Below are 12,951 nucleotides of genomic sequence, written 5' to 3'. Positions count from 1 at the left end.
GGTTTTCGTTTTCATTTTAGAAGCGGAAGACTCTGGTGACGATCCTTGAAATCTTGATGCCCTTACTCTTTTCTGCAATTGTACTGTATCTTCGTGTTACTAGTGTGCCAAGAAAAAGACCTTCTACTAACTACGGTGCTGTTGATGTCAACGTGCTGCCAGACTTCTTTCATCAGTTTCCTTTGGAAAATAAATTTCAACTATCTTATATCCCTTCCAAAAGTGAAGCTTTGAAAGCTCTTGCTGAAATTATGGAAGAGGCCTTTGACATTCACTTTGAAGGTTAGACATAAGATGGAGTAAGGATGAGGAGGCCATTTTTATAAAGTTTGAAGTTGTTTAGTGAGAGTTTTTACAAAAGTGATTTCCAATCGGGTCACCAGATTCTAAAGAGACTACATACCTGGTAATTGGAGGAAAGCTGTTCATGACATATTTTTATTATTTCAGATAACACACTGGAATAATGTTAATAATATTTATGTCAGGAGGCTTCAAGGCTCATCAAAATGTTACACCAAGTGTTATGACACAAAACTGTAATCGCAGTACTTGGGAGACAGGATGATTGTAGGTTTGAAACCAGGCTTGGCAACTTAGGCCTTTCACAATTTAGTGAGACATTATTTTGAAATAAAAGATAAAAAGGCCTAGTGTTAGCTCAGAGGTAGAATGCCCCTGGGTTCAACCACCAGTACCATAAATTAATTAATTAAAGTGTTAGCTCAGAGGTAGAATGCCCCTGGGTTCAACCACCAGTACCATAAATTAATTAATTAAAAATGTTAGGCATTTATGTTGTTTGTTTTTTTGGTGGTTTTTTTTTTTTTTTTTTTTTTTTTTTGCAGGTCTGGGGATGGGACCCAGGGGCATTGGACCTCTGAGCTACACCCCTGCCCTATTTTTTTATTCTTTATTTTGAAACAGGGTCTCACTAAGTAGCTGAGGCTGTCCGCGAACCGCGATCCTCTGGTCTCAGCCTCCCAAATGCTGGGATTACAAGCCTGTGCCACCACGCCCGGCTGGCATTTGCTTTTATCTTACTATCATGGCCCTATTATTTTATATTAACCAGAAAATCTGATTGCCAGTTATTACATTTCTCTGACTAATAAAGAATGTAAAGCTTTCAGAGATTCTGATGGGTTCTCTGCTTCTCCTGTTGTCCCATCTAAACCAGTTTCCAGGTGAAGGCAGAAGGTCCTCAAAAGGTCAGTAGGACTTGGCTTTTTAGCCAGGTGCAGTAGTACCCACCTGAAGTCCCAGTTACTTGGAGGCCGAGGCAGGGGTATTGCTTAAACCCAGGAGTTTGGAAACAGCCTAAGCAACACCACAAGACCTAGTCTTAGAACAAAACAGGATTCTGTTCCTCCCCTGCTGGAGCCCTTGCTCCACCAGAGGTGAGCCTGGCCTTGCCGCTGCTTTTCTCTTTAGCCTCCTCTGGTCCTGGCTGCCCCTGCTTGGCTCCCACAGCCTGACATTCACTCCCTGGCAGAATGCTTCGCCCCAGGCCTTCCTGCAGTCTGCTCCGTCGAACTCAGGCTTCAGCGGCAGCCATGCACGGGAAGGTCTGAGAGGCTTAGGTGTTCCACTTCTGCCTTGTTCTTCACAGACTACTGTTTGACAATTTTTTCCCCCAGTTTTTTATGGTACCTGGGATTGCGTCCAGGGTACCTCTACCTCTGAGCTACATCCCCAGCCCTGTTTGAGTTTTGGTTTAGAAACGGTCTCGCCACGTTGCAGGGACAGCACTGTAGTTACAAGGCTATCCTTGGACCTGTGGTCCTCCTGCCTTAGGCTCGCGAGCACTCCGGTTACAGGTGTGTGGCATCACGCTGGCTTTTGTTTGACCCTTTCTTAGCATTATCATACATCCTCAGTCACATGCTCACTCACTTGCTGTCTGTGGTGTCTGTTTTTCCCTCCAGACTCACAAAGAACCATGTCCGTTTTGTCCATCCACATGTCTATTACAGAGCCTCACACATAGTAGGCACCCAGCAAGTACTTACTGAGTGAACTATGTGGCAACCACTTTTGGGACACTTGTGCTTCCTGTTTTCCTTCTATCCTAAAATACAACTCTAATTTAGATACGATTATGAAAAAACTTTTTGCACTACTAGGGATGGAAACCAGGGGCATTCTACCTCTAAGCTACACCCCCAGCCCTATTTTTTATTCTTTATTTTGAAACAGGGTCTCATTAAATTGTGGAAGGCCTCACTAAGTAGCTGAGGCTGGCCACAAATCTGCGTGATCCTCCTGTCTCAGCCTCCCAAGTGCTCATGAATTTCTTTGTCTTTTTTTTTTTTTTTTTTTGTAGTACTGGGGTTTGAACCCAGGCGTATTCTACCTCCAATCTATACACCAGCCCTATTTTTTATTCTTTATTTTTGAAACAAGGTCTCACTGAGTTGCAAAGGGGCTCACTAAGTGGCTAAGGCTGTCTGCAAACCATGATCCTCCTGTCTCAGCCTCCCAAATGCTGGGATTACAAGTTTGCACCACCACGCCCAGCTGAATTTTTTTTTATACTGGGGATTGAACACAAGAGCATTCAACCTCTGACCTATATATACCTCTATCCCTTAAAAAAAATTTTTTTTTGAAACAGGGTATCACTAAGTGGCTGAGGTTGGCCTTGAACCTGCATTCCTTCTGTCTCCCACCTTCCAAGTACTGGGATTACAGGTGTGTGCCACTGCCACCTCCACTTGAGAAGAAAGCGTTTTCTGTTTTGTCTTCCCTGATGGCTTGAAAATGTATTACTTCCTACTCATTTAATAACTCATTATAATCTGTGTTTTGCCTGAGCACTGTACTGATACCTGCTAAGAAAGTGTCATCCAAGTTGACTAACCCTAAATCCATGGCTTTCTCTCCTTCATCTTTTTTGTCTTCACTATCACCCTCATTAACTGGATTTTTCTCTTTGTAGTTATAGACTTTTCTTCAGTATCTGAGTTTGAAAATTACATAATTAAGGATCCCAAAGCTTTCTACATACTGGCAGGAATTGTTTTCAACCATAGCTTTCGTAACAGAAACCAGTCTTTGCCACTTGCGGTAAGAACATCTTTTCTATAACATTCTTACTGTGCAGCTCCACCTTGAGGCATGGGTTAATCAAGCCGAACTGCTCCTTTGCTTCTTTTTGTAGTAGGTCTGTCATTTATTTCCAGAGGAGACGAGAATGTGTCTTGTGTTTCACATCTTAACACTTGTTCTCTGAGGTCCTTTCTGGTATTTATGGGGATTGAACCCAGAGGCATTCTACCTTTGAGCTATACCCCCAGCCCTATTTTATTTTTTATTTGGCAACAGTCTTGCTAAGTTGCTGAGAGCCTTGCTAAATTGCTAAGGTTGGCTAGGAACCTTATCCTGTTTTAGCCTCCCAAGAACTGGGATTACAGGAAGTGTCATCATGGTAAACTCAGATTCCTTAAAAGAGGATTTTTACGCGGGGCGTGGTGGCGCACGCTTGTAATCCCTGCTCTTGGGAGGCGGAGACAGGAGGATCATGCAGGTTCGAAGCCAGCCGCGTGCGCTGGCTTAGGAGACCCTGTTTCCAAATAAAAATATAAAATAGGTCTGGAGCGTAGCCCGGAGGTAGAAGGGCTTCCAGGAGCCCCAGTACCACCAAAACAAAAAACAAAAAACTTTGGCCGGGTGTGGTAGAGCACGTTTGTAATCCCCGCACTTGGGAGGCTGAGACAGGAGGATCGCGCAGGTTTGAAGCCAGCCTCAGCAACTTAGTGAGACCCTGTTTCCAAATAAAATATAAAAAAGGTCTGGGAATATAGCCCGGATATAGAAAGCCTCTGGGTTCTACCCCTAGTACCACCAAAAAAAAAAAAAAAAAAAAGAGGATTTACTTTGAGCAGATCTCTGTCCTGAGAATACAGGATGGCATGTGTTCAACTGCTTGATACAAAAGCAGACTCTAAAGCCGGGCATGGTAGCGCACGCTTGTAATCCCAGCATTCGGGAGGCTGAGACTGGAGGATCGCGGTTCGCGGACAGCCTCGGCTACTTAGTGAGGCCCTCTGCAACTTAGTGAGACCCGGTTTCAAATAAAAAATAGGGCAGGGGGTGTAGCTTGGAGGTCGAATGCCCCTGGGTTCCATCCCCAGACCCGCAAAACAAAAAAAAAAAACAGAGTCTAGCACCAGGCTAACAAAGTTCAGTCCTAGCTCTGTAGCTTACTAACTAGGCAACCATAGGAAAGTGATTAATATTTCTGAGCTTCAATGTCCTTAGTGGTGTAGTGTGGTTAAAATTAGTGCCTAGCATATAGGATGTTGTGGAAATTAAATAGGTTTATACCTGTAAACCATTTAGAAAAGATCCTGAAACAGTAATTTTCCAGAAAGGTTAGTTACTGTTGTCATTATTACTAATGAGACAGACTTTGGGTATGGTAGAGGGGTGTGTGTGTGTGTGTGTTTAAAGAAAAGACAAAGCGTGGTGGTGCACGCTTGTAATCCCAGCATTCAGGAGGCTGAGACCGGAGGATCATGGTTCGCAGACAGCCTCAGCTACTTAGTGAGGCCCTCTGCACCTTAGTGAGACCCTGTTTCAAAATAAAGAATAAAAAAATAGGGCAGGGGGTATAGCTCAGAGGTCAAATGCCCCTGGGTTCCATCCCCAGACTCGCTAAAAAAATAAATATAAAAATAAAGAATAGCCAGGCGTGGTGGTGCACACTTGTAATCCCTGCACTTGAGAGGCAGAGACAGGAGGATCACTCAGGTTCGAAGCCAGACGTGCTGGCTTAAGAGACCCTGTTTCCAAATAAAAATATAAAATAGGTCTGGGATTGTAGCCGGGTCGTAGAAGGGCTTCCAGGAGCCCCAGTATCACCAAAAAAAAAAAAAAAAGAATAAAAAATAGGGCAGGGGGTGTAGCTCGGAGGTCAAATGCCTCTGGGTTCTATCCCCAAACCCGCAAAAAAAAAAAAAAAAAAAAAAGACAGTGTGTTGATTTAACACAGAAAACCACTCATAGATAGCTTTTGTGTTCTATGATCTAATGATTAATTGTGGGTGTGGCGGTGCACACATGTAATCCTAGCATTTGGGAGGCTGAGACGGGGATCACAGTTCAAGGACAGCCTCAGATACTTAGTGAGGCCCTTTGCAACTCAGTGAGACCCTATTTCAAAATAAAGATTAAAAAAATAGTCTGGGGGTGTCTCTCAGAGGTAGTACTAGGGTTCCATCCTTAGTACTGCAAAATAAAAAGTAATGATTATTTGTTAAAACATGTTTAAGGCTAATACAATGACCAACAGTATTTTGCAAGCACTTATTAACACCAGGCACATGCAACATTGCAGACACCATTTCTCATAAACCCACAGCAGCCCATGAGGCAGGGCTGTTAATAGCATACCCATTTCACTGATGAGAAAACTGATGTGTGAAGATGAAGTATGGTGCCCAGCATGACGTGCTCTTTAAGAAGAGGTTTTTAGTCCGGGTTCAGGGCACTCAACAGCCTGTTGTCTTTTTCCCAGGTTTTTTGCAGAGATAATTTCAGAGAATGCAAGGAAGACCACCTGTTGCTATGCAGTCCTAGGAGGACATCTGCCAGCATGGGCCTCTCTTCCAGTCACAGCTGATGCCAGACACTTTGCTCTGTCCCATGCCACTGCTGAATTTCAGCTTCTCACAACTGAATTTGTTTTCTCTTTCTTTATAGGTTAAGTATAGCTTGCGCTTTAGTTACATTCAGAGAAACTTTGCATCGCTGAAGCATATGTTTTTTGAAGATGACTTACAAGGCTGGTGCACATCTTTTCTTTATCCTCCTAACCTAGGCCAAGAACCCCGGGAATTTTCATCTGCTGATGGGGGAAGCCCTGGTGAGGAAGCCTGCAAGCCTGTGCGAGCTACTGTGAGCACAGCTACTCTTGTCCTGTGGCACATATGTGGGATGCTATTTTTGCTGTGGTTTTACCACCTTGACACTTGATTAGCATTTCGGTTTCAAGCTATATGATGAGGACTTAACTTCTTGAAGCCCTGGGGCGGCTGCCCAGTCTCTGCAGCTTTTGAGCAGCCTGCTGAGGACCTGTGGGCTTTGTCTATGTTTCTTGAACATGTAGGGCCAGAGTGGGACCATACAGGAGTGACCCAGTGCGTGGCCAATTTAGGGGTAATATATCCATCATCATGGGGAAAACATAATCTGTGCTCTATGAATATTTAGGATTTACCTGGCCTCCACTTTCCACCTGTTAATGTATCATTCTTTTTTCTTTCTCTCTCCTTCCTCCTCCTCCTCTTCCTTCTCTTTCTTCTTTTCTTTATTGGGGATCAAACCCAGGACCTTGTGCATGCTAGGCAAATGCTGTACCACTGAGATATTCTCCCAACCCTGTCCTATCTTGTGTGTGTGTGTGTGTGTGTGTGTGTGTGTGTGTGTGTGTGTGTGTGTTGGTACTGGGGACTGAACCTAGGAAGATTCTAGCTCTGAGCTACGTCCCCAGCATCTTTTTTTTTAATTTTAATTTTTTTAAAGTACTAAGGATGGAACCCAGGGGCATTCTATCTCCAAGTTATGCCCCTAACCCTATTTTTTTTCTTTATCTTGAAACAGGGTCTCACTGAGCTGCAAAGGGCCTCACTAAGTAGCAGAGACTGTCCTTGAACTGTGATCCTCCTGTCGCAGCCTCCCAAATGCTGGGATTACAAGCGTGCACCACCATGCACAGCTTGTTCTGTCCTTCTAAACACACATCCAATTTAACACACGTTTCATTTATCTATTTCTAGCATGCCTAACTTACTATGTCTGCTAAACATGCCTTTGTGTTCATCTTTCCCCTTTAATAAAGGTAGAACAAAGGACAACTGTCTGCACTTCCCAGGGCCGCTGCCTGCCTGTGCAGCTTTAAAGATTCTGATACTTACCAAGGCATGGTGCTGTACCCTTGTAATCCCAGTACTTGGTAGGCTGAAACAGGAGGATCACAAGTGTAAAAACAGCCTCAGTGAGTGGTGAGACTTACATCAACCTAGTGAGATCTTGTTTCCAAATAACAATAAAATAGGGCTGGGGGTATAGCTCAGAGGTATAATGCTTCTGGGCTCCAGTGGAAGGAAGGAAGGAAGGAAGGAAGGAAGGAAGGAAGGAAGGAAAAGAGAGAAGAGGAAGGAAGGAAGGAAGGAGAGGAGGAAGAGGAAAGAAGAAGAGAGGAAGGAGAGGAGAGGAGAGGAGGAAGAGAAAGGGAGGAAGGAAGGAAAGGAGAGGAGGAAGAGGAGAGGAGGAAGGAAGGAAGGAGAGGAGGAAGAGGAAGGAAGGAGAGGAGAGGAGGAAAAGGAAGGAAGGAAGGATGGATGGATGGATGGATGGATTGGTTGATTCTGGTACTTCCTGCCTCTGCCTCCAGAGTCTGTGAACTCTTCCTGGCCTCTGCATTGACTGATGCTTCACTGACTTCACTCTGACTGATGCTTTAGATCTTTCTTTGATTCCTATTCTGTCATCTCTGCTCCCACCACTGGGCCACTTCCCTCTTTTAGGCCTTATGAGTGGGGCTGACCAGGCCCATCTCCACTACTGTGTCTCCCTGTCTGGAACCTCAACCTGGGAAAGTCCTCTTTACCCTCCCTGTCTTGCTCAGGATAAGCATATAGAACAGTAAAACCAAAGGGTTCCTGGGAGCTCCTATTTGTCCTATGAGTCAGGGTGTGGGTCCAGAATAGTCCGTGACACCTGCTTGCCATAGTCCTTTCTCTATGGAAAGCTGTGCTGACTTTCTGCTCTGGCGACCTCTGATGAGGATAAAGGAGAACCTTTCTGAGTGGCTGCTTTCCATCATCTTTCTATTTGCTGTGGAAAGGGATCTAACTATATCTGATAGCAGACACCCCTACTTAGTGGAAAGGGATCTAACTATATCTGATAGCAGACACCCCTACTTAGTGCCTTGTTCCTCTGAACCTGCTTTCACTAGTAGGCTCCTAGCTCTTGTTCTGCCACCCCCAGGCCTGAAGAAGTGTGAAACATCACAGAGATCTGCTCATCCTCTGTCCATCAAAGTAAACATCACATTGCCAGTCAAGGGCCTGGGAGCCAGTTCTCTTGTGAAGGACTCAGGTGCTAGAATTCATGTTAGATATTGTTTTTGTCTCCCTCTTTCTGAGAGGTTTAGGATGGCCTCTAGGCATCGAAGGGTTCTTAGAAAATTAGGCTGATAATCTACAACTCACTGTAGATTAACCACCCAGTTGGCTTGAAGCTTTGGGCTTGCGTACCCACCAAGTGGGAATCCAAGTCCAAACTTGGACCTGGATTTCATGTGATTCCAGAAAAGATTCAGCAGTTCTGTAGTGAAATATACAACCAAGAATGCACAATGGTTTCCAGAATTTATTACCAGAGAACTATCCCTCCCTCTGCCATCCTGGCAGATCTAGAGATCCGCATAGGTGTAGGCAGGGGGAGGAGAGCAGCCACCTCCACTGCAGGGCGGTGTCCCCACCTGGCTCTGCCATAGGGAGGCTGGTTGCCCTCGCTTGGAGAATTTATATATTTATATACCTTTCAACCTCTTTTCCTGGAAGATGACCCTGGCACACCAGCTATACTGTATTAAGATGAGGGTTGCTTGTAGTAAGGATAGTTTTTGAAGATTAGCAACAAAATTCAGAGACATGACTTCCGGGAAGATGGCGACCGAGAAAAGCGGGGCTTAAGAGTCCCGCTAACAACCAATCTCCATTACCACAAAAAGAGCGCCTTTCATAGCCAGAAAACACCATCACCAGAAAAACAAAAAAAACCACCAGGCTCCAGAGAAAAAGCGGACTGAGAACAGAGCTCAGGGCCACAGAGGAGACACATGCGCCCGAGGACGCGGCAGCAGTGCCATACTGCTGGCGGCAGCGGCGAACTCAACGGACGGCTACAGCAAGCCAGGTGAGCCGCTGCGGAACAGCCAGGCGGGATCTTTCGGCGCAGACAGCATTTAAAGCTCCCAGTGGCTGAGCTCAGCACACGCTGCAGGGATTCAGAGTGGAAATCAAAACCAGAGAAGAAAAAATACGCCAGCCTCATGGCCGAGGGCGTGGCAGAGGCGCCATATTGCCACCGGCGGCGGCAGCAGCAGTGAATTCACCGAGTCCAGTACAGCTACATCTGCGTACTAAAGAACAGTGAGTCAAATTGCGGGCCACAGAGGAGAAATCGCAGTATTGGGCCTCCTGGGACTTGACCCAGTGAGGGAGTGGTGGTGGCAGAGATATCACACCATAGGAGAACGCCCAACCTGGCACCCCCCATAGTTTAAAGCAGCCTCTATCGACTCCCTGGGTCGGAGACTCTGTGATACAACCCAGTAAAGGAGTAGTGGGGTCTGAGATAATACAGACTCGAGATCCAGAGCACCTTAAATAAAGCCATAGTGACCCAAGGGAAGAACCCAGAGAAGGCACAAACCTCCGAAATCATGGGAAAGAGGAATAACACTGGAGTAATGAATGTGCACAACCCCACAACATCAGAACCTGATAAAACAGAAAATCAGAGATTTCTAGAAGATCAAATCAGGAAAATAACTGTAGAAATAATAGAGGTGCTTCGAAAAGAACTCAGAGAGAGCCAAAAAGAGATAAAGGATGCAATTAATGAAGTAAAGGCCTCAATTCAAAGCACAAACAACCGATTAGACCACATGGGGAACAGAATCTCGCTCTTAGAAGATGAGCAATCCAAAAATGAATGCATAGTTTCTAATCTAGAAAAAAATATCCAACAGCAGGAATCTGACATTGAAGAAATATGGGCCCATCTTAAGAGAGCTAACCTAAGAATAATTGGAATAGAGGAGGGAAAAGAAAGTGATACCAAAGGGATCAACAATCTCTTCAAGGAAGTAATAGCAGAAAATTTTCCAAATATAAAGCAAGAGGTTGATACACAGATCCAGGAAACTTATAGAACTCCCTTTAGACAGGATCGGAGAAGAGGATCCCCGCGCCATATAATTGTCAAAAAGACCAATGTGGAAGCCAAGCAGAGAATCTTAAAGGCAACAAAAACAAAGGGCCAAGTGACATTCAGAGGCAAACCAATTAAAATCACTCCAGACTTCCCAAACCAAGTCATGAGAGCCAGAAGGGCTTGGAGTAACATATTCCAAACTCTGAAAGAAAACAACTTCCATCCAAAAATTTCCTATCCAGCAAAACTTTCTATCAAATTTGATGGAGAAATAAGAAGCTTCCATGACAAACAGAAACTGAAGGAATTTATGTCTTCAAAACCAGCGCTAGAGAAAATACTCAAAGAGATTAACTACAAAGAAGAAATAGGTAACACTCACCAGAACCAGAGAAACAAGAGTTTCCATCCAACAGACAACTAAGATTGGTTATCTGTGGAGATTCATTATTTATGTTAGTCTTTTACCTATCTCTAAGTTGTATTGTTTGCCTTTATTGTTGTTAATTTTTAGGATTTCTAGTTGGAATATTAATATACCTTCAGATATAGCATTTGGAAATATTTTATCCAATTCTATTAGTAACTTTTAACTCTGTGTACATTGTCTTTGGATATACAATATTTTCTTTTATTTTTTAGGGAGTTTGTATATTCTTCTGTTGCCTGTGCCATTGAAATCATATCCAAGAAATCACTGCCAATTTCAATGTTGTGAGGTTTTATGACCCAGATTTTCTCCTAAAAGTTTATAGTCTTAAGATTTATATTTAGGTCTTTTATCTATTTTGAGTTAATACTTGTATATGGGATTAGGTAAGGGTCCAATTTTATTCTTTTCCATGTAATTATTATTTTTCAACAATATTTAGTTAAAAGATTATTATTTCCACCACCAAATGTTTGTGGAAACCTTGTCAAAAATAACTTGACAATATAGGGAAGAATTTAGCTCTAGGCTTGTATTTAACTCCAATGGTCTATATATCTGCCTTTAGAACAGTACTACACTGTTTCAATTATTGTAGCTTTATATGGTTTGAAATCAGAAAATATATATCTGCTAGCTTTGTTCTTTTTCAAGATCATTTTGGGTATCTAGAATTCATATTCCATATTAGGATAGATTTTTTTCTGAAAAATAAATATATAAATATATGATAGTTTCACCTAAAAAAACAGAAAAAAATATGCTCTAGTAAGAAAGAAAGCAAAAAGAAATATTGAAATGCTATCTTTAAATCATCAAACGCTTGGTATCAGACAAATGAAACTGTTATGTGAGATTATCATTTTTAATTTTGGATAAATTGCTATAATACTAGATGTCAACCACTAAGCCAAGCATGGGAAGGAGGGATGGGGAGAGAATGGGGTGGGGATCGGGTGGGGGCTGACTGGGCGATGTGTGCATGTATGTCTACAAAAGTTTGTATCCCACTATGATGTATGAATACAGTGCACCAATAAAATAAAATAAAAAAAAAAAAAAAGAAAAAAAAAAAAAAAAAAAAACAAAATTCAGAGACATAACCCTTGGACTAGATAGCAATGACAACTAAAAAGCAAGTCACAACGGGTCACAAAATGTCCTTCAAGTGCTTTTAGTTTAACTGTCCTGCATATGCTGGATGATCAAAACTGCAGAGCAGGCACCCTGTCCCAAGAGCTGAGTACTAAGGAGGAGATACGGCCCGCCTTGGTAGGTTCTTGTAGGAGACATTTGTCTGCCAAGGACCTCTTGACTCCACTGTCTCAGAAACATCCTCCTCAGCCCCAGGGATCTCCATGGTGACTCCTTTCTTTCCTCCGTTCTGTAGTGTGTGGGTGCTGGAGAGACATTCCTGCCGATGTCTTTCTGTCTCTGAATAACTAGCTGTCCTCCATCTGAATCATCGGGTGTTTTATATCTTAAGTCTTAATTTCTTACGCTTGATACCCTGTTTTCTTGTAGGATATAACAAAGAAGGCTTCCTGGCCATACAGCATGCTGTGAACAAAGCCATCATGCAGTACCACGCTCCCGATGCAACAGTCGACATGTTCAAGAGTCTCACTGTGCTTTTGCAGAGGTTCCCACATGGGCCCCACATCCAGGACGGGTTTTTCTTGGTCCTTCAGAATGAGTTCCCTCTGTTTCTCATGCTTAGCTTCATCTGCATTGAGCTCATCATCATCAATTCTGTCTCGCTGGAGAAGGAGAGAAAGCTGAAGGTAACACCACTGCTTCAGACAAATGTCTGTGTTAGGGCAGGGCTGTGGGGAAGCTGGTAATGGAAAGCGTGCAGGGTGGGATCAAGGTGCATGCAGGTAGACGTTGCTTAGGTGTCAGAGCAACCTCCCAGGAGGTGGATCTTGGAAGTACTTTCGTGATTTTAACCCCCTTGCAGTTTAGGGATGCCATCTATTGTTGTCATGTGAATCCTTGCTTTCAGGTTGGGGGAGTCCAGCCTCCTAGGTCCCACTCGGCTAGCACACTGCCTTTCACGAGGTGTTCAGAAAGCGCTTGTGTAGGGAGGAACTATCGTGCACAATTGACTTCCTCTTGTTCTATGTAAAGTGGATGGGAAGGCTGTGTCCTGTAGGAAGACACACTGAGACAGGCTTGATCTTGCTCAGTCACTACCAAGATCATCAGTTTTACTTACTTTCTGCAGTCTTCTGTGTGCCTGCTCTCTCCTTTTACTTCTCTTCCCCCCTCACTTTGTGCTTTTTTGTTTTTTAAAATCTCTTTAACTTCTTTCTCTCTTTATTGATTCCTATGACTCTATTAAAACAGCCACCATAGCCGGGCGTGGTGGCGCACGCTTGCAATCCCAGGATTCAAGAGGCTGAGACCAAGGATCACAGTTCTCGGACTGCCTCGGCTACTTAGTGAGGCCCTCTGCCACTCAGTGAGACCTGGTTTCAAACTAAAGAATAAAAAATAAGGCAGGGGGTGTAGCTTGGAGGTTGAATGCCTATGGGTTCCATCCCCAGACCCTCAAAAACAAAACA

At 43.7% G+C, this 12,951-nt stretch overlaps 1 protein-coding gene across 1 annotated transcript in view; it reads left to right on the top strand.

The window, feature by feature from the left end:
* The window catches only part of LOC308268894 (ATP-binding cassette sub-family A member 17-like), a gene marked incomplete at both ends in the record, with an annotated part of 93,799 nt that overhangs the window by 1,731 nt on the left and 79,117 nt on the right, over nucleotides 1–12,951 (top strand). Inside the window, 2 exons of the mRNA XM_080703997.1 lie at nucleotides 5,707–5,869; nucleotides 11,909–12,168. Coding sequence (XP_080560123.1) covers nucleotides 5,707–5,869; nucleotides 11,909–12,168 — 423 coding nt within the window. The remainder of the gene's footprint in view (nucleotides 1–5,706; nucleotides 5,870–11,908; nucleotides 12,169–12,951) is intronic.

The sequence above is a fragment of the Muscardinus avellanarius genome (genome assembly GCF_963383645.1).
Source record: "Muscardinus avellanarius genome assembly, chromosome: 10".
Classification (NCBI taxonomy): Eukaryota; Metazoa; Chordata; class Mammalia; order Rodentia; family Gliridae; genus Muscardinus; species Muscardinus avellanarius.
The sequence above is the reverse complement of the archived record's forward strand: the minus strand, read 5'-3'. Positions and strand labels throughout refer to the sequence as shown.